This window comes from Acinonyx jubatus, chromosome B1, assembly GCF_027475565.1.
Source record: "Acinonyx jubatus isolate Ajub_Pintada_27869175 chromosome B1, VMU_Ajub_asm_v1.0, whole genome shotgun sequence".
Classification (NCBI taxonomy): Eukaryota; Metazoa; Chordata; class Mammalia; order Carnivora; family Felidae; genus Acinonyx; species Acinonyx jubatus.
In genome coordinates this window covers 133,111,857-133,139,287 of record NC_069382.1, presented here as the reverse complement: position 1 = coordinate 133,139,287, position 27,431 = coordinate 133,111,857, and the positions used below count along the sequence as shown (strand labels likewise).

Below are 27,431 nucleotides of genomic sequence, written 5' to 3'. Positions count from 1 at the left end.
TTTTTGATTGTGACACACAGTAAAAGACATATTTTACACCACATCCCAAGAGACACAGAAATGTATATTTTAACTGTTGCAAAATGTTATGAAGCAATTCTTGCTACTGTGTGTGATACTCTCTGATTTCTTTTGATACTGTTCTATATTATGGAACAAAACGGCTAGTTGTGACTTACTAAATTGGTTTTACTACCAGTAGGTCATAACAAAAAACACTGGTTAGTTATATCTAATAAATGTAATACAAATTTTTCTGCTTTTTAATTTCTAAGAGATAACCATATTAGAATAAATTGATTCAAACAGAAATTTTCATATTTTTTAACCAATAGAATAACTTTTTGCTGTCCATTATTGAAAACATGATTATTATTTTTATAGTTCTTGATCCTAGTTTTTCTGACCTCATTCACACATATACATTTTCTTTAAAATCTTATCAGGTCTATTTCAACTCTGAATTTTTTTTTAAAAGCTTTTTAACGTTTATATTTGAGAAACAGAGCATAAGTAGGGGAAGGGTGGAGAGAGAGGGAGACACAGAATCCAAATGAGGCTCTGAGCTCTGAGCTGTCAGCACAGAGCCCGATGCGGGGCTGGAACCCACAAACCATGAGATCATGACATGACCCTGGACGCTTAACTGACTGAACCACCCAGGCGCCCCTGAAATTTTTTTTTACTGATGTTATATAAAAATGATGCTGGACGCCTGGGTGGCTCAGTCAGGTTTAGCATCTGACTCTTGATTTCAGCTCAGGTCATGATCCCAGGGTTATTGAATTGATCCCCATGCCAGGCTCTGCACTGAGCATGGAGCCTGCTTAAGATTCTTAAGATATTCTCTCTCTCTCTTGGGGTGCCTGGGTGGCTCAGTCGGTTAAGTATCTGACTTCCGCTCAGGTCATGATCTCACGGTTTGTGGGTTTGAGCCCTGCATCCAGCTCTGTGCTCACAGCTCGGAGCCTAGAGCCTGCTTTGGATTCTGTGTCTCCCTCTCTCTCTGCCCCTCCCATGCTCATGCTCTCTCTCTGTCTCTCAATAGTGAATAAATGTTAAAAAAAAAAAAAAAAAAAAAGATATTCTCTCTCTCTCTCCTGCCTCCTCTGTCCCCCCCTTTGTCCCTCTCCCCCACTTGTTCTCTCTTACTTTCTCTAAAAAATGAAAAAAATACCTCTGAAGAATGATTTCTTTAGTGTGTCATTTATATTAGATTTTTCCTTAATGATGAAGGGTTTTTCCCTAGTGTAAAATAACAATAGCAAATAATAGCAGCTGCTATTTCTTGAGCATATGCTCTGTGCTAGGCACTACTCCAAGCACTTTACACATAGTGACTATTCTCACAGCAACCCTGTAACAGGTTCAGTTATATAGACCTATTTTATAAATGAGGAAATTGAGGCACAGAAATGTTATATGTCAAGGATCATGCAGTCAGTAAGTGATAGAACCACATTATGAACCTAGGTATTGTGTTCTGTTTATAAAACAATTGGTTTTGGGGCACCTGGGTGGCTCAGTCGGTTGAGCGTCTGACTTCAGCTCAGGTCACGATCTCACAGTTTGTGAGTTCAGGCCCTGTGTCGGGTTCTGTGCTGTCGGCTCGGAGCCTGGAGCCTGCTTCCGATTCTGTGTCTCCCTCTGTCTGCCCCTTCCCTGCTCATGCTCTGTATCTCAAAGATGAATAAAAAAAATTACAATTAGTTTGAAAAAATGAACAATAAGTAATATATAACAAGTTTCAGTCTTCTTAGACTTTGTTCTAAAGGTTACATGAATGTTTCAAACTCTATCTTAATTCATTTTAGGCTCTTTTTAATCTAATACCCAAAATGGTCTGTCTTGAAAAAATTTAGAAGTTGTAGATGCATAGAATTAAAAATATTAATTGCATTATAAAATTACATGAATTGCAGGGGGGAAAAAAAAAACTCTTGTAATCTTCCCACCAAAACATTGATACCTAAAATATTGTGATGTTTACTTTTTGAAGTTTTTTTTTTCTTCTGCGCTGTGTGTATTCTGCGTGTGTGTGTGTGTGTGTGTGGTGTATAATATAAAAATAGCATTGTACTGTTTCTTACCTTTCTGGTTACATTTTCATTCTGTGGTATTAGAAACTATATCATTTTTTTAATGACTTAAATTTTTTAATGACTACATGATAATATTCCTTTGTATGACTGTAGTTCAGTTTATTCAACTAAACTAAAATTGCTGGGCGTTTAGCTTGTTTCCAGATTTTCACAATTAAAAACAACTCTGTATTAAACATTTTTCTTTGTAGCTAGGTTAAGATTTATGCTCTTTTTTTTTTTATGTTTATTCATTTTTCAGAATGAGAGGGACTGTGCAAACGGGTGAGGGGCATAGAGAGAGGGAGACACAGGATCCAAAGCAGGCTCCAGGCTCTGAGCTGTCAGCACAGAGCCCAACTAGGGGCTCAAACCCACGAACCGCGAGATCATGACCTGAGCCAAAGGTGGACGGTTAACCCACTGAGCCACCCAGGCAACACTAGATTTATGCTCATTTTTAAGGCTTTAATATATCATATTAAATACAGCATAAGGTGTTGAAATTGGAAGAGGCCTGAAGGTTTTTAGGCACTTGGCACATTGTCCCAATTGACCTGTGTGTGGGTCTTGTGGAGATGAATAGTCACTTAACCAGTTAAGTCTGATTCTATCCGTTAGTGAAGCTCTTCTTCAGCTATCATCTCATCCAGGGGCAATGCCCTGCTCCCCCTCACCCGAAACTGCACAAATGGACATGTGCATTGACTGGAGACATTTTAGGTTGTCACAAGAGATAGCACTACTAACAGATAATGGGTAGAGGCCGGGGAGGATGTTAAACATCCTATAGTACACTGAACAGCTCTTCACAACAAAGAATTCTGTGGCTCACAACGTTATTAGCACTGAGGTTGAGAAACCAAGGAAACATACAGGCATAGCCTTATACTGGGTGCTCTTGTACTGTATCATGCCATTTTCCTTCTCTCCAAGAACTTGCACACTTCCTGTCCAACCTCCAATGGCTGGTAGATGGACTTTTTCAAAAACTTTTCTTGCCAGATGGCCCACAAAGTACTTATTTATTCTTGAGGAGTGTCTCTGTGTACCGATTCTTGGCTCAGGTGAACTGCTTTGCCAGCCCAGGTTCTTGATGACTCATGATGTTTGTGTCCCTAGGAAAATATTTTTTTTTAAACCTCATCATTACTTTTGAAATAAAAACCACTTAATATCTGTAGTGACAGTAAAACATTGTACATTTCGTAACTGATTTGAACAATAAGTATATATGACCACTTTAGATAACCACTTGTAAGGAGACTCCTGAATTATATACTTTTTAGAAACCTCATTTCTAGCTCATGTAGTTCTGGAGATATGGGACTTGAACGAAAATCTCCTATATTGATTCTGAGTTCCTTTTTCCAAAGCAATTGTGAGGTGATAACTTGGACCTGAAATCAAGGCTGTCTCTAATGTGCTCATGGTAGCATGGTAAAAGAAATCAATAATTTGAATTCAGAATCAGGTTATCCTCTGGTTTTTGGTAACAGTGATTTTTTTTTTCCCTTCATATCGTGCTCTGTTTTGAATTCAGTGGTTCTCCCTTAAAAGATGTCTTTCAGTCACTGTATCCATGGATATGTATAAGTATGTTCTTTTATTTTCTTTGTATTAAGTATTCTTGAGAAATTTGAGGAGTCTGTGAAAATAATTAAGAGAATTAGTCTTTCACCTTGTTGGGGGAGGGGAATTTTTCTGGGAAGGGAAATAGGTATATAAAAGATAACTAGGTGAAATATGTTTCTTGATGGCTCAGGTTTTCAGTTATCACGGAACTTTTGGATGGTAGGAAGAAAGTAGGTCTTCTGTTTAAGATCTCTGGTTCCTCAGCAGCTACCATCCTCTGAAGTTCAAAGCCAGAGGCGTCTAACAGAAGTACATGTGGACATTGGCAACATCCACCTAGGGACTGATTGGTGACACTTATGTAGTGTCTGTCATCTTCTTTGGGTTCTCAACAATTCTGACTCTGAGGATCAGTTATACAGGAGAGCTAAATACGCTTCTGGGTTTCATGCAAACAGGACGGGATCACTATCATTATCTCTGTTATCATTAGAGACTGGTTTATGGTCCATTATGTACCTTTGACTAGCTCTGTGACCTAGCCCAGTTCCCAAATCTATTCATTAATCCATAAAGAGTTATGTATATAAAATTCAGTGGAACCTTTCAGCTCTAACAGTTTTTGACTCTCTGCTCATTTCGGTTCAGTCCTAAAGCCGAGAGTCTAATGAGAAATTTATGAGCCACATAGTTTATCACACAGCAGAGAGAAGGAAAGTCGTCTAAGTATAATGTGACCACCTCATGAGAAACCGTGGAAGTTAGGTGAAAGAGTTTGGACTTAATGTTGTTGACATTTTAGACCTTGAGTACAGAAATGACCTCATAAAAGGGATATTTAATAAATATCTGGAAGATTGGTGAGAGCAGGGAATGTAATCAATATTTGATAAATGGATGAAGTCAGCTAATTTTTTTATAGAGAGGAGAATGAAAGCCTGTGCTTAGAACACTGTGTGTGCATGCATGTGTGTGTACATATATGTGTGTATGTGTATGTATGCTACTATCCTTTAAGATGAATCCAGGTATCTTGTATCATAATTTAAATGCTGCCATTTGAATTAATAGACATAAGAAAAGTCTTAAAACTTTGCTGTGAGTATAATGTAAAATGAGTGTAGAATGAAGAAAAGCAGGGGGAAACAATTTTAGATTCAGAAATATCCATATATAGGTGTTATTAGAATCCTTTTGGTTTTACACAGTGGCTGCTGACATTTTTCATGACATAGCCAAAGAAATAGTGACAGTATCTGTCAAATATGCTGGGGGTGAAACGTGAGTGTCCTGGGTGTGAGGGGAGGGCTGTTGGGCACCCCGGGCCCTTCCTAACCGCCAGAGAGGATTGAGGGAGATGAGTTCTTAGCCTAGCCAGACATTCAACAGGGAAGGCCTGCTCTAAGGAACAATTAAAGGCCCAGGGATGAGGAAATAATGTTGTGCTTTTAAGACTCTGTGTCTGAGTGCAGAAAGCCAGCAGCACACTTAGAGCTCTAGGAGAAAGTGATCATCCGTCTGGCCTTGCCCTCAGTGACTGACCTGCTTGCCTTCTTCATTTCACTGAGATTTCTGTGCTCTGTAGTTGGCTTCTGTATTATCCTTTCTTTACTTTCTCTCATTGGAAGTCTGTGTTCTCTGTCTATACCACCTTAATAAAATCACTGTTGTTATATACCACCCCAAAGGATAGATCATGGTTTTCTTTTTTAAGTTTATTTATTATTTTGAGAGAGAAAGTGTGTGCATGCATGTGCTGGGGAGGGGCAGAGAGAGGGAGGGAGAAAGAGAAAATCCCAAGCAGGCTTGCACTGTCAGCACAGAACCTCATGTGGCTGACACTCAGAGACTGTGAGATCATGACCTGAGCTAAGATCAAGAGTTGGCCACTTAACCGGCTGAGCCACATAGACACCCCTTAAAAAAGTGTTTTTTAAGTTTTTTTTTTGTTTATTTTGAGGGAGAGAAGGATAGATCATCTTTACAGAGGGCTTTTTGCACCTGCCTTCTTCCCTTCTCAATGACCCTGGTGGGGTGTGCACATATACACATTGGCCACCTCACTTCCCAGCCTAGTGATTCATCCTCATTCACACTGAACAAAAATTAGTTTCTTTCTTTGGCTAACATAATTTTACACTTAATTTAGCTCTGAGTGAGTGAACAAATGCTGTTGGTTAGATTTTTGTTTTTGTTGTTACTACAGGTGAAGTAAGGGATTCTTTTTTTTTTTTAATATTTATTTTTGAGAGAGTGCAAGTCAGGGAGGGGCAGAGAGAGGGGAGCAAAGGATCTGAAGTGGGCTCTGCACTGACAGCAGAGAACCCAAAATGGGGCTTGAACTCATGAACCAAACTGTGAGATCATGACCTGAGCCGAAGTTGAATCCTCGACCAACTGAGCCACCCAGGTGCCCTGAAGTAAGGGATTCTTAAAATATAGTTAGGGAAAATATGAAAGTCTGATAATACTGAAACCACACAAAAAACTCAATACATTAAACACTAACTTTATAAACATTTTCTTTATAGGTGGAAAAACTGGTGGATTCGTGGAATTCTTACTCTAACTATGATTTCATTGTTTTTCCTGATCATCTATATGGGATCCTTTATGCTGATGCTTCTTGTAAGTGTTTTACATTTTTCCAAGTATCTCTTGCTTTGTTTTTCAGCACTGATATGATTGAAGTAATTTGAACATGTCATAAAAAATAAAGTAGTTCAGGATTTGGTAACAACAAATTTATTTCCCTTAAGCATTTTCTTGTTCATGAAATTATCTGGACCAACCTTTCCTCTTTGCAAAATGGCCATTCAGTGTATTCACTCAGCAGAGACCAAGTATATGTAATACGTAGTATTAGGGATTGCTAACGACTTCACACACTCATGACATCATCATATGGAACTATTAGCTAGATCCCTAACTTGAAAGAATTCAATCTAATGGCACAGATATATAAGTAACCATATGAATAAATAGTATAGTAAATAAGTGGGTAACTTTTTGGGAGAGCACAGTAAAAAAAGTATCTAAACCAGCCTGAAAGAGAGCAGAGAGGACTTCCAGAAGAGTTTATGCCAAAGTTAAACCCTGAAGAAGGGGCTGGACAGGAGAGGGCCTTCCAAGGTGGGGATATCATAAGCAAGACATGGAGATAACGAGAGAGTGTGGTTTGTTGGGGGATTTGCAACTGGTGCCTTTGGAGGGTGTCTAGGGATGAGACCAGAGAGGTGCACAGAAGCCATTTTGGGAGTGTGGGATTTTGTTGTGTATGGGAAGTCCAACAAGTCATGAAGCCAGACAAGTATTTTAAGATTTTAAATCATTCGTTTAGTAAATGCTCCCAAGATGCGCAGGCATTGTGCTGCTTCTGGGGTATGATACAGCAGTGCTGAGAAAAGCACACATGTCTCTTCCCTGGGGAGTTTACTGTCTGTGCTTCAAAGAACTGATCAGAAATATAATTACAGGGGCACCTGGGTGGCTCAGTCGGTTGAGTGTCTGACTCTTGGTTTCTGCTCAGGTCGTGTTCCCAGGGTTGTGGAACGAGCCCTGCTTTGCGCTCCATGCTGAGCGTGGAGTGTGCTTGAGATTCTCCTTGTCTGCCCCTCTCCTGCTTGTGCATGTGCGTTCTCGCCCAAATATACATATAGAGAGAATATATTTATATAGGATAGGGTGCTGTGAGAGCAAGGGGGGATCTGGAAGACTTTCCAGAGGCATCCTGTCCAGCACGTGTGCTGCAGTTTAAAGCTTGAACAGGTGGGGGGTAAAGGGGGAGCTTGGGGACAGGAGTGTCACAGCAGAGGATTCCTGTTTATGAAAGCCTTGATATCCAAAGAAGCGTGAAACATTTGGAAGTGGTGGGAGTGGGAAGGAGACCTGCGTTTGTTTAATAGATTCATCAAGCACTTGAGGGTGCTGAGTGTGTTTAGCACAGGGAGAGCCTTGCTCTCAGGGATATGCACAGTGTCCCTCTTTTTTGTTGTTTCTTTTTCATCTCATCTCCTTTAGCTGAGCCTCTTTCACCCTCACCACCTCGCTCTCTGGCTGCTCCAACTTGTCTGCTCCCCTCCATGCCCAGTCCTATTCCTAGTGATAGGCATGGGCAATATGATACGGTTTTCCTTTCAGTCTATAAAAGAATAAATAAGTTTTGAAGTGAAATCAGACACGATTGGGGAAAAAAATCCCATCAACTCCTGACCATCAAGCCCTTTCACTTTCTTTCTGTTCCCTCATTAATTTTGTACTTCCTTGGGGGTATCAAGGTAACAGGAGTGAATAAGAAATCACCTTCTCTGTTCTGTTTTTGCTGACATCGTAAAGAACTTTTTCTCACAGAAAAACAATGGATAGTGCATAGGACCTCTTTAATGTGAGGCCAGAAGATGCTGAGTCTAAAAACCAGGTAGGCCGGTGTGAGCACGGTCCAGGTGTGACTCCAGGGAAGGGCCCACTTCTTTTCTTCTCAGTGTGCACCTATGGAGGGTTGTGAGTGCCAGTGAGTTTGGGCCTTTCAGGAGTGAGTGGGTACAGAGCACTTCTCAGTGCTGTGTGCTGAGTGATGGGCCAGGGGACAAAGGGATTGGGTGATAGCTGACAGCTTGGTAAGGCTTTGTGGATGAAGGGACCTTTCATCAGACCTTGAGGGTCTGTCAGGGTGGAGTGAGCACCGAGAGTAAAGGTCCAAATGGCTAGATGTGTCAGGAAAAGGCAAATGATGTCTTTTTCCTGGAGCATAGGGCCTTTGAACTTGGAAAAATAATTGGAGATCAGATGCTAGAGGGCCTTGCAATACTGTGTGAAGAAGTTTAGGATTTATTTGTAAAGGATTGGGGAGCCATTGGAAATATTAAAGATCATTTAAATTATTATTCCCCTTTAGGAGGTAATTTTGATCTAAGACATTGTAAAGCACCAGCATCCTTGATACATGGACACAGGCTGGTCTGGTGGGCTCTCTGTGAGTAAGTTACATTGTTCTCCAAACTAAACCATTTGGTGTGGTAACTTGGGCCAGAATTTGCAGATAGAGACTAATTTTCAAGCACCCTTTTATGAGAAAATTCAAAACACCTTTAAAGATATCCTTGCATATTTGGATTTTGGTTTTTTAAAAGAGAATCATAAGCATACCTAAAGTACTTGAGCTTTCTTGTTTATTTTTTCTGTTGTGAAAGGAAAATACCATTTTAATACGAGTTCTGTTTCATTGGTGAGCTTAATCAGAAGAATATTAAAGATCGAGTTAAGTAGATTTGAACTGTTACTGCTCTTATTTAGGTTTATTGTAATGCATGCACACATGTACCATGCATACATACACATGTTGTATTTATGATACGTATATTAAGGAAATATGGGTGGATATACACATATGCACACACTGTTGGTACTCAATTGTGATACTACTTTTATGTGATTTCAAGTCTTATTTATGCTCATATCCCTAACTAGGTCATTTATATTTTGAGAGGCTTGCATTTGCCCTACAATATCAGCACTCGTAAATGATTGATTCAAGAGAATTTTATTAAAAACTTATTTCTACCAAATGATAGCTACTACTTTAAGATGGAATCATACAGGAACTTTTTTTTCTTCAATCTTCTATTTATAGCACTTACATGTTGCATTCATAGCTTGCAATCACACTTTTTTTAAAAACTTTTTTTTAGGTTTATTTATTTCTGAGAGAAGGGGAGAGAGAGAGAGACCAAGCTTGAGTGGGAGAAGGGCAGAGAGAGTGGGAAACAGAATCCGAAGCAGGCTCCAGGCTCTGAGCTGTCAGCACAGAGCCTGACGCGGGGCTCTAACCCATGAACTATGAGATCATGATCTGAGCCAAAGTCAGATGCTTAACCGACTGAACCACCCAGGCACCCTGGAATCACACTTTCTAGGTGATGGAATTACTAAAGCATACTTTGATTTAAAGGAAGATAGTGTAAGAGGTTCTCACCTTCACCTTCTTGGAAACTCCTATAATAAGTTTTAATTCACATATATAATTTAGTTTTAAGTAGTTTTTTTTTCCATTGTGAGAGTTATAAAAGTGTGTTAAAATTACTTGGGGAAATTGTTAATTTTTTGAAAATCACCCCTAGCCCTATCATCAACTACCAAAACCCAATTAATACTATTTGATATACTCTTTTAGTCCTTTTCTTCTTGTATGTTTTAAAAATCATGGTTGTAATCATAACATGACTAGAATTTTGTATCCTGCTCTTTTAAACTAAGTATTTTATCGAGTGTTTTGTGTTGCTCCATCTTTACAACCATCAACATTAATACATTCCTTGACTGAATGGAATGGAATGTATCATAAGTTATTTGAACCTCTGTGTTATTTTCACACATTCGGGTTATGTTTTGGTTTTCTCTATGGTGAATAATACTATCCTGAACATAATAGAATGTAAAGCTTTTTCATATGCAGGATTATTTTCTTTGAATAGATTCCCAAAGTGAAAATAGGCATTTTTATTTGGATAACCCATAAATACCATAGTTCAAACTCAACATATCCAAATCTGAACTTCCCTTCCATCCCCATCCATTCTGCATAAATATGTCTCCTTTCCCAAAAGCCTTCTCTGGTGTTACTCTGTGTTCCTCTGACTCCCTTAGCCGCTCCCCCCCCCCCATTTCCTCAGCCACCAAATCCAACCAGTTCTGCTTCCTCAATGTCTTATTCCTTGTACTCCACTTCCCTGCCGCTCGCCCAGTTAGAGGTTCATCTACACTCAACTGGATGGTGGCATCTTGCCTGCCTTACTTTCTCTCTACTCTTGCTGCCTCTCCAGTCTGTTCTTTCCACCTCTCCTATCCCCAGACACACACATCTGATCACGTGTAGTCCTTTGTACTGTTTGCTGTGCTTCTTGTCTCTCTCTGCCTCTCACCCCCATCGCTGTGAGTAGGCAACTCTGAAATACTTGTAGTTCCCTAACATGCCTCGTCTTCTCCCATATATGTAATTCTGTATATCTTTCTCCTCTGTCCCAACTGTGGCCCATCTCTACCCCCCACCCCGTTTTGTTTGCCCATGCTTATATCCATGTGGCAGTTTCCACGTGGCGTTGTAGCCATTTGTGTCCTCCTTGACAGACTATGCCTCTCTGAGGACAGATGTCCTGTATTATATCTCTGAATCCTCAGTAACTAGCAGAGTAGGCATTTAAATATTGGTGGTTGTCTTTAAGGCTCTTAACACATTTATTGAGCCAACAGAGTCCTGCCAGTGTGCACGGCTACCAGTATTGGTGGCCTGGAATATCAGTTTCCGGGTGATCACCCAGCCTGGAAGATACACATACATTTTAAGGATTTTAGCTGTACTGTTGTGAACCCCCTGTTTTCTGTTTTCCCAGTGGCTCTGTATTGATTCTACTTGCAAACTGTAATTGACAATCATATAAATATGTATGTGTGTGCTATTAAAAGTAGTTTTATTTCCTCTCAGTAAAATACCATATATAGTGCTAATGGTTGTTCTTGAGCAAATGTGTTCATTTAGCAAATAGAAATTGCATCAGTGCATTTGATAGTTTAAAAGCCCTTGGTTCTATAAATAGTACAGGCTTTGCCATTTTATTTTAACACCTAGCATTGTCCCCATTTTGTGATTATTTAAAAAAAATAACTTTTGACACATTCAAAGCTTATTGAAGGACGATATTTGAACTTCCTCTTGTCTTTATATTATAAAACATTAATGACTTCTTCTTAAAATAACTATTTATAGTAGTTTGACCTAATATTTTCTTAGCACATGGCTGAGGGGACACAATTGCTTTAAGTATGTGATTGGACACAATAGGTATAATGGAGAAATATAGCTTAAGAATATCCTGAACAGTAGGTTTGGGAAAGCTGATTTTGGGGGAGCTTAAAAGGAAATACCAAAGTATATTCTTGGGCAGAGTTTGGTAAGCTTTTTGAGTATAGAAACAGGTAAAAATATTTTAGGCTTTAAGGAACCACATATTTCTCTGTAACATCATTTTTAGTTTTTGTTTTTAACTAAAAAAAAAATATCAAATCCATTCTTAGCTCACGGGCTGTACAAGACCAAGCCCTTGAGTATATTCTCCAGAGGCTGAAGAAGTCTGCTATACTCATAAAGATTTTAATCTCTTAGCTCGTGGTAATAAGTGTTCAACTTGCCACTTGTTTTTCGAGTCTTGGAATTGACTTAAACCAAGCATTAGATATGATGCTGCATCCTCAGGGATTACCTGTACCCAAGTTGGTGGATACAACAGTTTGAAGGACTACTAAGTAGACCATCAAAAAAGGATTCATAAATATAAAACAATTTGTTAGGAATGTATAAAGAACACTGTGTAAACAGAATTGCATAGAATCAATTGACCGGGTGAAGTGGCTGCAAATGTAGAAGGCTATTTATAATTTGCCAGTGTAACTCCACTTAGATGTATCAGACAGATATGCAGCTGGCTTTGTGAGAGTTGGCACAGCTGGAAGAATGAAAAGACCATGCCCAAACCCTGCTAGGTGACAGGGTGAAGATGTTTTAATTACAGTCATTCGTTTTGACCATGTCTTTATCCTTGGAAGGCATACCAGGATGTATGGTTAAAAATAAATATATACAGGGGCGCCTGGGTGGCTCAGTTGGTTAACCATTTGACTCTTGATTTTGGCTCAGGTCATGATCTCACAGTTCATGAATTAGAGCCACGTTAGGCTCTGCACTGACGGTGCGGAACCTGTTTGGGATTCTCTCTCTCTGCCCCTCCCCCCCAGCCCCCCATGCACGGGCTCTCTAAGTAAATCAATAAATGCAAACTTCCACATATGATCCTTTTTCTAGGGTAACTCAAGAAACAAAATGGACGAAAAGATTGTCCATCTTAGTACAGATGAACTCAAGAAATGAAGTAGTAATGAGAGATAAAGCCTAATCAACCATGACCAACAAGACTGTATCCCTCAAACTTTAAGCTACAGTGCGACCTCCTACCCCAGGATGGAGCTTTCATGTTTTGGATAAACTTTCATTTGCTTACCCCTTTGAAATATCGCTTGATTTTAGAGACATTGACTTACTGAATTTTTGCTACTGACATTTAGAATAATTAAAACTGGGCAGGCTAAAGATTTTTTTAAACACATATGACATAAGAAATGACTTATTAAATGATTAAGCACAAATGTAAACACTAAGAAATGTATGTTAATGTGTTCTCTTGGTTTCAGGTACTAGGCATCCAAGTGAAATGCTTCCATGAAATTATCACTATAGGTTATAGAGTCTATCGTTCTTATGACCTGCCATGGTTTAGAACATTGAGCTGGTAAGTAACTTAAAACTGTTTCAGATGTGAAAATCTGGTTCTTTTCTAAAGTTTTTAAAGGAAGCACCCTGATGAGTCAGTATCACACAGTTGACCTTATAGATTGATTTTTGGAGAAAGATAAATAAAAATAATGCAATTGGATTTTGATAAGAAGAAAATCACCTTTAACTCTCCTTTTCTAACACTACTATTTTCATATCTCATCTTTCAGTCTTTGTAGAGATACTTTATATTTGAATGTATACACTATTGACCTCTTTTTTTTAAACATTTTTTAATGTTTATTTTTGAGAGAGAGAGCATGTGAGAACTGGGGAGGGGCAGAGAGAGAGGGAGACAGAGGATCCAAACAGGCTCTGCACTGACAGCAGAGAGCCCAGTGTGGGACTTGAAGTCACGAACTGTGCGATAATGACCTCAGCCGAAGTCGGACTTAACCAACTGAGCCACCCAGGTGCCCCTGCGCTGTTGTCTTCTTTAAAAAACATTGTATTGGACACCTTTTTATATCCTTTATAGTTACAATTTTAATAAAGTTTCGTTTTGTAAAATGTTAGAAATATGTGTAATCTTTTGCTTTCTTTTGCCTCAGTTGAAATGAGAGCACACACAGAATTAGATTATTTCTGCAGAGAGTGAAAGATGAGATATGAAAATAGTTGTGTTTTCTGTTTTGTTGAGTGGTCAGTGGTTTATTCATGGGGAAGAAAGCCCTTGATGAATGTCTGTCCCCCCCCCCCACCCTTCCTTCCCCACTACTGCAAAGCTGGCCCACCTCCTTGTAGGCCCTGGGGGCAGTTAGAGGAGAGGCAGCTCCTACCTTTGTTGTTCCTGGTTTGATCTTGTCTTCAGGCCCCTGGCTGGTGACCTGCTACAGGGAGGGTTGTTAGAAGAGTAATACTCTCTGAGGAGCAGTGTGTAAGGCAGTCTTGTAAATGGCACCAGCAGTTACCAGCACTTGAAATACTGTATATGTAACATGCATGTAAAACTTAGTTTAAAAAAAGGCATGCGATTTTAATATTTAAAGTTTAATATATCTTTTTATAACTTTTCAGTTATAATTCTCAATTATCAAGACCTTGACCAGGAAGGAAACATGATAATATAATAGTTCATAATGAACCAAATTGACCATGCCTTTGAATATAGCTGTTTGATTAGTATCAGCCAGAGGGTCCAGTGTCTTAAGAAAACAGATGTATCACCTTTGGGGTTTAGAGTAGTCAAAAAACAGTTTCTAATTTTTCCTTATGGCAAGTTTCTTCACGAAGGGCAAAATGTATGGGAAATGTTAGATTAAGTAGTTGGAGAATAATTAAATGCTGAACCATGCAGGATTGATCAATTCTAAGAAAAAAAGACATAGGTCAGGATGGGCTCCAGTGATTGCAGAAGTATTTATGGAGAAGGTGAGAAACAAACTATCACTTGAAATAAAGACAAGTTTTGGATAGAGAAGAGTGCTCCGCAGTGGGGAAGCATCACCTATCAAGTTCTAGATGAGGGACTAGGAGGAACATGCCACAGAGGCAAAGACATTCCTGGCCTTCTTGAGCAGAATAATGGGGGAAAAGTTGGGTTGGTGGACTAGGGCAGGCCTTGATAGCTTGATGGAGGAGTCAAAGACAGTTTCCATTGTAGGAGAATAGAAAAATGGTAATGCAGCTGATAGAAATGGGAATACAGTACTTTACTTTGAAAACTGTGGGGTCTAATTCCATCCATGAGGACCAGAGGGAAATCGCTCCTTTCCTCCTCTGCTCTCCTGGCCGAGTAGGACTCGGCCCTTCAAAGGATGAGGCATGGAGGAACTCTGAAGCGGTGCTTCCCAGCCTTCTTTCCTGGCTCACACAAGTGCCATCAGTCAATTCTCATGGGTTCTCCTTTCCCTGGGGGGGAGGGATATATCAGAATTGGGTGGAGGGACGGGTGATTTACACAGTTTTTTTTTTTAATTTTTTTTTTAATGTTTATTTATTTTTGAGACAGAGAGCATGAACAGGGGAGGGTCAGAGAGAGAGGGAGGCACAGAATCTGAAACAGGCTCCAGGCTCTGAGCTGTCAGCACAGAGCCTGACGTGGGGCTTGAACTCACGGACCGTGAGATCATGACCTGAGGTGAAGTCGGCCGCTTAACCGACTGAGCCACCCAGGCGCCCCTGATTTACGCAGTTTTAAGAAGTTTCTCTTAGAGGGCTGCCTGGGTCAGTCAGTTAAGCATCCAACTTCGGCTCAGGTCATGATCTCACGGTTTGTGAGTTTGAGCCCCGCGTCAGGCTCTGTGCTGACAGCTCAGAACCTGGAGCCTGCTTCAGATTCTGCGTCTCTCTCTCTCTGCTCCTCCCCTGCTGATGCTCTGTCTGTCTGTCTCTCTCAAAAATAAATGAATGTTAAAAAAAAAAAGTTTCTCTTAGAGATTTTTACCTGCTGCCTGCTTCTATCCCCCACTACTTCCTCTTAAGAATCACTGTGCAACTGGGGGCGCCTGGGTGACTCAGTCGGTTAAGAATCCAGCTTCTGCTCAGGTCACGATCTTGCAGTTAGTGGGTTTGAGCCATGCATCGGGCTCTGTGCTGACAGCTCAGAGCCTGGAGACTGCTTCAAATTCTGTCTCCCTCTCTGCCCCTACCCGCCTTGCACTCTGTCTCCATCTTTCTCTCAAAAAATGAAAAAACATTAAAATTGAAAAAAAGAATCCGTGTGCATCTGGAGTCCATCTGGAACATGGAGGAGGGGGAGAAAGACACCAATATGCGTAATGCAGTGAGGATGGGTCAGAGGTTGAATTGCCTCTTCCTGCTTTCCCTATTGATTTCCTCCTCAGGGCAGGTGGGAATTTGGCTTAGAATCTCCACTATTAAAAAGCTTTAGAGCTGTGAATAGTTAGTTGAAAGTGGATTTTCATTATAAAATACTGTGTGTGTGTGTGTATCTGCGTGCATGTGTGTGTGTTTATCTGTGTGCGTCTGTGTGTGTGTGTGTGTATTTGGGTATGCATAGTATTTTTTACATTGTTTCCCAATCTCTGGCACTAGATTTTGAGCTAAGTAGAGGCGTGAGCTGTATTCAGTAAACTTGTTGACTGACACATTTGAAATTAAGTTTAAAAGAGGAAAAAAATGTTTTGGTGGAATATCCTGAACCTGTGCCCTGAACTTAGTTTTTGATCTTTGTGACATCATGAAAATATAGAGAATAGTTTTGCTGAGTTTGAGAGGGGAAAAAAAGGCTTCAAATATGAAAAAGCTAATTGTGTTTCAATTATAGGTACTTTCTACTGTGTGTAAACTACTTTTTCTATGGAGAGACCGTAGCCGATTATTTTGCTACATTTGTTCAAAGAGAAGAGCAACTTCAGTTCCTCATTCGCTACCATAGATTTATATCATTTGCCCTCTATCTGGCAGGTAAGGAAAATAGTCCGTATTGGTATGTAGCTGATATATATTACATGCTTATTTTTACTTACGTTATTTGAATTTATGACATCTTCTATTTGTTACATTTTAATCCAGTTCCATTTTTATTTGTTCCATGTATAAAAAGCTGTTGCTTTCATCATGGTCTTAAACAGCAATTACTCCTTCATGGTGATTTAAAAAAAGGACCTACTTGCTTAATACTCCACATATTTGAAAATTTTCTTTGGAAATTGTAGCAAACTTTTAAATACATGGATTTATTGTTAACCAAGTATGATTTACAAAGAAACTTTTACATATATATTGCTTTATTTATATAGTATTGTGGTATTTAGTTTTACTGACATGGTTTATTATATATTCTTTCTATACATGTATATATATATATCATATGTATATATATGATATATACATATTTGTTTATAGTACACTGTACCATTTGTTTTTAAGATTTTAGATTAAGAATTAGATACTAGGATAAAATTAGAATTAACAGGTATTTCTTTAATAAAAGTTTATCAATCATAAAAAAATTCTAAAAACTTGATTTAGATATGTACTTTTTATTTTTATTAAAACAATTTTTTTTAACATTTATTTATTTTTGAGACAGAGAGAGACAGAGCATGAACGGGGGAGGGTCAGAGAGAGGGAGACACAGAATCCAAAACAGGCTCCAGGCTCTGAGCTGTCAGCACAGAGCCCAATGCGGGGCTTGAACTCATGGACTGCAAGATCATGACCTGAGCTGAAGTCGGACGCTTAACCGACTGAGCCACCCAGGTGCCCCAAAACAATTTTTTTAATGTCTATTTAGTTTTAAGAGGGACAGAGTGTGAGTGGGAAAGAGGCAGAGAGGGAGGGAGACACAGAACCCGAAGCAAGTTCCAGGCTCTGAGCTGTGAGCACACAGCCCTACGCAGGGGCTCGAACTTGCAAAATGTGAGATCATGTGACCTGAGCCAAAGTCAGATGCTCAGCCAACTGAGCCACCCAGGTGCCCCAGATATGTACTTTTTAAAAGTCAGCTTGCCAATGTGAGTCTTGACTCTACTACTTACTAGCTAAATAAACATTGGGAAATTTAATTAATTTATCTGTACCTCAATTTCTTTGTAAAGCACTTAGAACAATACCTGGCACTATTTAAATATTTGTTGTTGTTATCATTACTTTCTTCTTAAAGGAGGATATGAACTTTGAGTTTTTACTTTAGCTCTTACAAGTTTTTCAATAAATTCTTTTCTTATTAGCACAGTTTTGGAAACTGAATACAATACGGATGACTCTTCATTTCTCATTAAACTAGAAATATGAAGAGTGTATGGAGAAGTATGTCCAGTCCTTTAGAAGTATGTCATTGTATTCAGTTTTTGTGCTGTTTTGCATGATGCTCTTGCTTTAATAAAGCCTTCTTCAGACCCTGGACTTGATTTTGTTTCTGGATCTAGAAACCCAGAAAGTGAAACAGTCTGAAATGAGAATAGTAGTTTTTAGAGAATCATTTTTGGGATGGGAGGAACCTACATTTTGTAAAGAGTTTTATTACTCTTTTACATTCAGGGTTTTTTTTGGTGGGTTTGTTTGTTTGTTTTTGCTTAGTCCAGTTTTCTGTTACTTTATTTTTAAAAATTGTTACTGATACATCTAAAGAAAGTACATGCCTGAAAGAGGATATTGAAAAGCATTTCTTTTCTTTCATGGGCAAGAGAAATTACTCATTTTAGGTAGTCATTCAATTTTATTTTTTTTTAATTTTTTTTTTTAACATTTATTTATTTTTGAGACAGAGAGAGACAGAGCATGAACAGGGGGAGGGCCAGAGAGAGAGGGAGACACAGAATCTGAAGCAGGCTCCAGGCTCTGAGCTGTCAGCACAGAGCCTGATGCAGGGCTCGAACCCATGGACCATGAGATCGTGACCTGAGCGAAGTCGGACGCTCAACCGACTGAGCCACCCAGGCGCCCCAGTCATTCAATTTTAAATTCGAATCAGTTTACAAGAATCATGATAATAGAGAAATTAATGATGACTGAAAACAGGTAGAATTTGGATAGAAAAACATTGACTCCGATTCTATGTTTACCAAAGCACATTTGTGACATTTTTTTCTTGGAAGGAACTTTGAGTAGTTTATCTCACTTATCAAACTAACAGATTTGATTTACACTGTTAAATGTAAGTTGGATTTGGGGATAGATTCTTTACTGCTACAAGAGCAAAGAATACAGTGCCTTTTTACTTTGTATTTAGACTGGCAAGACTTTATTGGTATTTTAAATTTTAAAAACCATATTAGCAAAAAGTGTCCATAGTGGCTTCTGCTGCTGAACCCAACAAATTCACATTATTTCATAATATCAGTCTTGTAATTACTGAATAACAAAATGATGATTAATGAAAATAGAAATCATTTGTATCAGTGTATGTCAGTTAAAAAATCAATTTCAAAAACACAGTGTAGACCACAACCCTGTACCCCATCACTTACAGATTATTTTTTTTTCTAATATGCCCATTTCTTAATTTATATTAGGCATTACCTATTAACTACCTCTTATAACCTTTCTCTCTTCTCCATACTGTTTTTTATTGCCATTGTTTACATTTTTTAAGTTTATTTATTTTTATTTTGAGGGGGAGAGAGCAAGAGCATGCATGAGTGGGGGAGGGGCAGAAAGAGAGGGAGAGAGAGAATCCTAAGCAGGCTCCGTGCTGTCAGCACAGAGCCCGTACATTTCCATTCTTATACAACTTTTTGTTTTTCTTAAACTTAGAACTGCTTCATCTTCTCTTTTCCACATCTATAAATTTCTTTTTTTGTGTGTGTTTATTTATTTTTGAGAGATAGAGATAGCATGAGTAGAGGAGGGGCAGAGAGAGAGACAGACAGACAGAATCTGAAACAGTCTCCAGGCTCTGAGCTCTTAGCACAGAGCCCGATTTGGGGCTCGCACTCAGGAACTGTGAGGTCGTGACCTAGGCCAAAGTCGGATACTTAATCAGCTGAGCAACCCAGGTGCCCCAGCACATCGATAAATTTCTGTATAGGAATCCTTAATATTTCTTTTGGGTCTGTTCCATGCCTATTGGTAGTTTTTACAAATGTTCACACAAATCTCTTTTCCACATCTATACATTTCTGTATAGGAATCCTTAATTCTTTTGAGTTTGTTCCATGCCTATTGGTAGTTTTTACAAATGTTCACACAAATCAGTGTATCAATCTCCTTTTTTCCTCAAGACCTCTGTCCTAGAAACCTCTGTAGTCTGGTCTTGTCTGGACTGTCTGCTTGTGGGCCTACTGCCTAGGTGTCCTCATGATTTGGCCTTCTCATTTCTTATATTTCACATCTTCCAGTTTCTGAGTTGACACCCTTATTTTGCTGAAGCATGGCCTCCAATAATTTCCTGTGAAATGTTCATAGATGCTAAATGTTTTATGTTCATACATTTCTAAAAATATTTTCATTGTCACAGCTGACTGCTTCTGCTGGGGCTTGCACTTGTTATTAGTTGACTGGTACTTAGCACTATAGTCTAGAAGTCTAGGCCTTACCTTTGCCTTCTACTGAAAGATCTCTGTTTACTTTTTTCTGGAAAATACTGCTAGTCCCTGATTTCTCAGGTCTGCTAAAATTTATCAAGTCTGTTTTCCAGCTTCAAAATTTTGTAGCCATTTCTCTTCTATTTTTCTTAATGTTTCTTCAGTTCTCTTTGCTCTCTGGGTTTTCACTGTAATTTTCTTTTCTTTTCTCTTCTTTTCTTTTCTCTCCACAATCAATGTTGGGCTCAGTATTCAGTGAAATCTCCCTCCTGCCTCAGAGCCTTATTTACAATCTCCAGAATGTCTCCAGAAGGTGGCCAGTACTTTTGCAGACATTTTCTAAGTATTAAAGCTTATATGTTTATATCCTCTCCACACTCTTTTTTTTATACAAATGAGAACAGGTTATTACCTACCTGTTTTTTTCCACTTAATGCAGTTTGTGCATGGTTTTATATCAGCACATCTGAATCCAGTTTTTTCATATCTGCAGTTACATCTGTATTGATGTGTGTACAGCAAATCTGAGGTAGAATGTCATAAAATAAGGTGACTACTGTTTCCTTTTCTTACTTTCCCTTTGTGGTTTGCTATAACTAATACTTCAGAATAACTTCTCCATTGAGTGGGTAAAGACAATGTAATTTATTTTCTTTGTTTTATTTAGCTCTTAATTTTTAGTAATTGTTTGCTTCATATGCTAAACTTTCCGACTCTACTTTTCTAAAGAAAAATCAGTATTTCTTCCTTTTTTTTCTGACTTAATTTCTGCCATAGAAATAGCTTACCGCTTGCTGTTTTAGGCTATTAGAATCATAAAAACTCATCAAAAGCCATTTTTTCAGCAAACATATGAGTGCTTTCCAAATCCTAGGTACCACAAATGGTGTTGAGGATATACAGAGGGAAAGGAGGTTGATAGCATGCCTTCTGGGTCTTGAAACTGGTGAGACATGACTCCCCTAGTCCATTGCTGAAATGTGGACAGGGACCTCGAAGAGTATGAAGGATAAGGAGGACTTTACTCTGCTGGAGACCATAGAAGGCCTTTGAGAAGAGATGACAAGTGTCATGAATAGTAAAGAACAAGCAGACGTTTGCTAGGTGAATAGAGGAAAAGGGCATTCTAGGCAGAGGAAAGGTGCAAAGGTTGGAAATGAGAGAGGATTGTATGTTCTGGGCCGCTGGCAGGCATTAAAGGTTGGAAAGGAGGTGGGAAGGAGCCACATCTTGAGAAGCCTTGTGTATCATGGGAAGGATTTGGACTTTATCCCTAAGAAACCAATGGAGAATTTTAAATTAAGAGATGATATAACTAGATCTGTAGTGTAGTGAAGGATGAGTTGGGAGACATTAACAGGATGACCAGACAGGAAACTGGTACTGTAATTCATGCTAAATATAAGGAGGGCCTGAGTTTGTATTTAATACTAAGAGGGTTGGAGGTTCCTGGGTGGCTCAGTCAGTTAAGCATCCAACTTTAGCTCAGGTCATGATCTCATGGTTTGTGAATTCGAGTCTCACATCAGGCTCTCTGCTGTCAGCACAGAGCCTGCTTCAGATCCTCTGTACCCCCCTCTCTCTGCCCTTTCCCTGCTCGTGTTCTCTCTCTCTCACACACAAAAATAAATAAACATAAAAAACTTAAATACTAAGAGGGTTGGTTATATATTAAAAAATAAAAATAACTGTGGACTATTCTTAGAAACAAACTGCTCTTTATTTTTTTTAATGTTTATTTTTGACGGGGGGGTGCTTGGGTGGCTCAGTGGGTTGAGCATCCGATTTTAGCTCAGGTCATAATCTCACGGTTCGTGAGTTCGAGCCGCATGTCAGGCTATGTGCTGACGGCTCAGAGCCTGGAGCCTGCTTCAAGTTCTGTGACTCCCTCTCTCTCTGTTCCTCCCCTGCTCACACACTGTCTCTCTCTCTCTCTCAAAAATAAATAAACATTGAAAAGAGAGAGAGAGACAGAGTGCGAGCAGGGGAGGTGCAGAGAGAGAGGGAGACACAATCTGAAGCAGGTGCCAGGCTCTGAGCCGTCAGCACAGAGCCCGATGTGGGGACTGAACTCCAGAACCGCGAGATTATGACCTGAGCTGAAGTCAGATGCTCAACCCACTGAGCCATCCAGGTGCCCCCAAACTGCTCTTTATAACAGTCTATGAAAAATTGCTTTTGTATCCCAAATTATTGGCTGAAAATGTACTTTTTGTTGAGATAACCACCTGTTTACATGTAGTTGTAGGAAGTGATAAGAGCTATCCCTTATACACTTTGCCCAGTTGCCAGCAATGGTAATATTTTGCAAAACTAAAGTACAATATCACACCAGGATATTGACATTATTACAGTTTTATGAATGTAGTTTCCTAATGCAACCTTGTAGTAACCTAGGAGTTGCTGTGTTAAATGATAAAACTTCTAATATAAATCATGCATAGTATTCTGTATCTATTATCATTTTACGTGTGGCCTAGATGTGGTCCTGTTATAACATAAACAACCTACTTTGTGTCTCTCTTATTTTTTAAATGCCCAGTGCCTAGTGCAAGGCCTGGCATTTATGTTCTCAATACATACTTTTTGGATGAATGGTCAAGAGGCCGGGAACATGGACATTCACACCCAGTGCTTCTTATAGATATATTTTCAGCGTCTGTGTTTTGCTTGCCACATCTTGAGGCCTTATTGGTGATTCTTGAAGTAGTTAACAACATTCTTGGGCTTAGTCTAGCAAAGGGAATTTGACTTTAAAACAGGAGTGAGGAAATAGAAAGCATGCTATGTTGAGAATGTGTACTTTTTTCTCAGATTATGCTGTGAAAATCTTTGGAATTCTTTTTGTAAAAAAATATTCAAAGGAGTCCTATTAGAATTTTAGTTCTTCAGTGATCAAATGGCTTTGGAAGGTGTAGGTCTTAGCAGATTTAAACAGCGGATGCAGCCCAAGCTATTTCATTGATACTGAATGTTATTAAAATAGAATGTAGGTATCTCCAGGTCTGACCCCCTCACCAAGGCCCATGAGACTAAATGACCTGTCTAATATCATACAAAGCAACTCACTGACAAAGACCCAGAAAGTCATTCTGACATTTAGATAATTTTGTTGTAAAATGAATTTGATTGGTAGCGAAGAAAAAAATCAGCAAGGCTGAAAGTAATAGAAAAAACATTTTCTCTAGGGTCTAAACACATTTTTAAAAAGCTCTTGGTCATTTGGATTTGGGGCTCTTTAGGAACCAGAGCAGCCATGTGATTATGTAAATAGTGATGAGTGAATAACCTTAAGATGTTTGACTCTTAATATCATCACTGTAACATCTCTTTAGCTGACCAGTGATATGCATGTTATTTCTAGTACTTTTTTTGCTTGAAATGTATGCGTGTATGCTTGTATTTTGATCTATAAAAAAACCCTAAAGGAGAAGGTGTGACTGGAACATAATACTTTGAATTCAAGAACATCAGTAGACTTGTAAAATTAAATCATGGCTAAAGTTAATGTATAATTAAGAATTTTTTCCCCAGACATCCTAGATATCTAATTATCTCAAAGGGTGTTGATGAAATCTTTAGAAAGACATCACAAACAACTGTTCACAGAGGACTCTACCTCCAAAACCATTTACAGTTTTTGAGTTAAAGACAGAATCTGTGCACATGCCAGTGTTGTTCTACACCTTAAACTCAACATATAGATGATAGAAAACTTTCTTTGTCTAAGCTAATATAATGGTTGGTTTGCGTGACAGTTTCTACAATACAGATTCATTTAAAACTTTTGAAAAACAACTCAGTCAGAGTCTAATGTCTCAATATGGGCCACATAATGCAGTGGGCTTCTGATTTCACGTAACATGATATTTGAAATGTTTTGAAAAATATGGCCACATGAAAGAGTGAGAAAGAGTCATTAAGCTCCAATATTTAATCCTGGGTCCATCTTAATGTCTGTTTTTTGAATTAAGGACTACATGTATTGAATTGGTTAATCAGCAACAGTAAATTTTAGAAACAACTTTATTATGATTTCTGTCTCTTCAGTTAGATTCTGACTGAACTCCTTGAATGGGAGTGCTGGTCATATTCATTTTATATATATTTTTTTGTATCTGGCATATCTTCACTGTTCAATAAATATTTTTTGATTGTCCATTTTTCTGAAATTGCCTCAATCTCATCTTTATGGGCTTTTTAATGCCTTTTTTCTCCTTTACTTCTCCTGACTCGTTTAGAAATCTCATTCATTTTCTTTTTGAATATATTTGTCTCCAGTCTTTTGGGTAATTGGATCTCCCTAACTACCTGGGAACTCTTTGATATACTAGACAACAGGATGTACACATCTTTGTATGGACAAAACTAGGTGCAGTGCTATGTACATAAATGCTGACCAGTAGTAGTAATTAAACATAATTATAGGGGTGCCTGGATGGCTCAGTCTGTTAAGTGTCCGACTTTGGCTTGGGTGCTGATCTCACTGTTCATGGTTTGGAGCCCCCTGTCAGGCTCTTTACAGAGAAGAGCCTGGAGCCTGCTTCAGGTTCTGTGTCTCCCTTACTCTATGCCTCTTTCCTACTCATGCTCTGTCTCTCTCAAAAATAAACATTAAAAGTGGCTACAATGAACAAATCAGGAGACTAGATGCTGGCGAGGATGTGGAGAAACAGGAACCCTCTTGCACTGTTGGTGGGAATGCAAACTGATGCAGCCGCTCTAGAAAACAGTGTGGAGGTTCCTCAAAAAATTAAAAATAGATCTACCCTATGACCCAGCAGTAGCACTGCTGGGAATTTACCCAAGGGATACAGGAGTGCTGATGCATAGGGGCACTTGTACCCCAATGTTTATAGCAGCACTTTCAACAATAGCCAAATTATGGAAAGAGCCTAAATTTCCATCAACTGATGAATGGATAAAGAAATTGTGGTTTATATACAGAATGGAGTACTACGTGGCAATGAGAAAGAATGAAATATGGCCTTTTGTAGCAACGTGGATGGAACTGGAGAGTGTTATGCTAAGTGAAATAAGTCATACAGAGAAAGACAGATACCATATGTTTTTGCTCTTGTGTGCATCCTGAGAAACTTAACAGAAGACCATGGCGGAGGGGAAGAGAAAAAAAAAAAGGTTAGAGAGGGAGGGAGCCAAAACATAAGAGACTCTTAAAAACTGAGAACAAACTGAGGGTTGATGGGGGGTGGGAGGGAGGGGAGGGTGGGTGATGGGTATTGAGGAGGGCACCTGTTGGGATGAGCACTGGGTGTTGTATGGAAACCAATTTGACAATAAATTTCATATTAAAAAAAATAAATTAAAAAAATAAACATTAAAAACAAAATTAAAAACAAAACAAAACAAAAAGCAGGCTCCAGGCTCCAAGCTGTCAGCACAGAGCCCGATGTGGGGCTCAAACCCATGAACCATGCCCCAAGAAATCCTATTTTTAATTGGAGATGTGACCATTCAGATATTGTTTATTAATTAGGAAAAAAAAGTAAAACTATGTATCCAAATGGACAAAGTTATGCTTTCCATAGGTTTATTGAAATACAGGATAATGTATTTTTTATTAAATTTTTAAAAACGTTTTTATTTATTTTTGAGAGAGTGCAAGCAGGGGAGGGGCAGAGAGAGAGGGAGACACAGAATCTGAAGCAGGTTTCAGGCTCTGAGCTGTCAGTACAGAGCCCAATGAGGAGCTCGAACCCACAAACTGTGAGATCATGACTTGAGCCAAAGTTGGATGCTTAACTAACTGAGCCACCCCAGGCACCCCAGTATAATGTATTTTTACACATTTAAGCATAAAACGTACACATAGCTTTATGGTTGTGTATGAAAAAATAAATTTATGTGTTTCTTTTCCAGATTGTTCTTTAAAAATAATATTCCTTAGATATTTTAGGAAAATATACCCTCGCCAAATTCAGAAAATTTTATTATCTTAATGTATCTTAAGAGTCAGACAATTATAGCCTTTATTAAAGCACCATAAAAAGCTGCATGTTACTGGTGATTTAACAGTGAAATTGGACCAGGTAAAAGTGAGTTACCAAGACTGTCTTAGATAAAATCACCATTAGGAAAATATTGAATAATTCTCTTAGTGATTTTGTTTGAAGAAATGCTTAAGGGTGAATGGTGTTATATGATCTCAAAAATGAGAAAACCATACATGTGAGAGTGGTATTTGTGAGGCAATAATTCACAGTTAATGATGTTGAGAAGTTCCCACGGTTGTGCTGGGAGAGTCAGAGGGGTCCGTTTGGACAGAAGTAGAGCTTCCAGAAACGTCTGTCTTGTCTCTGCTCAGCTCTTACCCCATTAGCCTCTACACCACGTCCAGTTTACATTTGCCTCTAACTGTGAACCAATAGCATAAAACAGCACAGAAATTGCATTGTTACTTGAGCCACAAAATAAGTCTACCTGTTACAGAATAAAATCTTAAAAGCAATAATAATTACTAAAGAGGTTCTTTATGCTACTGGTGATTTCAAAGCCGTGAATTTCATGTTTTAATCTGTACCTCCTCCCAGTTTCTTTCTTTGTCTCAAGAAAGTGACCTAGGGCTTTCAGTTGTGCTTCCATTTGAAAATGTTCCCATGTTTATCTTGCAGTTCAGTCAGTCACATTAACTCCATAGGTGACACATAGGAGGTGAGATAGGATCTGGGAGCCAGTATGTATTTTCTTCCTTTGTCATTTTCCTTTACACTGACATTTCGAATTAGCTTTCAAAAAATAGCTAAAGGAAGCTGCTGGTTGATTATTTACTCTGGTCAGTGTAGTATCCACCTTGGTTGCTCTAGTAGGTAGAATGGCCTTGGTAAATATAACTTAGATATATGAAAGCTAGTGTTTATTTCATATGGGATAGATTACCTGACAATTCGTTTTCTATCTTGGGGAACTCACAGTAAGGATATCGTAGAATAGAATGCATGGATGGCGCTTAACTGAAGTTAAACTTAATTTATATATTTGCAATATCTACTTCTGTAAAGGAATATTTCTCTTTAGAAGTTTACTGATACCTTAGGCAAAAAGTGCTTCCCGTTGCGTCTCCTTATTTTGTATATGATTATTTCACTGAATTAGGTATAATTTTTATTTAGTAAAATATTATTGTAATAAATTTGTGGGATATAAACATAAACCCAAACACATTTGCTGCTTGTAAATCTTTAAATTATTAAGAATATTATGTTTTACTACAGTTATAATATGGTTCTGAGAAGTTTCAAGTCATTCTTAACCTGAATCTTACTAATAAGGATTTATGGAGCCACATGGCTCTTCAGAGTCCATAGGATCTGAGGGTTTAAATGTTTTGTAGCCCTGTGATTTTCAGACAGTTAATAAAGTCCTTTATGCATTTTTCTTCATACATAAAATGAAGATAATAATAGATACTTACCATCATAGGGACGTTAGAAGCATTAAATGAGG

At 38.6% G+C, this 27,431-nt stretch overlaps 1 protein-coding gene across 1 annotated transcript in view; it reads left to right on the top strand.

The window, feature by feature from the left end:
• The window catches only part of CDS1 (CDP-diacylglycerol synthase 1), a 70,875-nt gene that overhangs the window by 18,672 nt on the left and 24,772 nt on the right, over positions 1-27,431 (top strand). Inside the window, exons 3-5 of the mRNA XM_015079532.3 lie at positions 6,188-6,284; positions 12,894-12,991; positions 16,265-16,404. Coding sequence (XP_014935018.2) covers positions 6,188-6,284; positions 12,894-12,991; positions 16,265-16,404 — 335 coding nt within the window. The remainder of the gene's footprint in view (positions 1-6,187; positions 6,285-12,893; positions 12,992-16,264; positions 16,405-27,431) is intronic.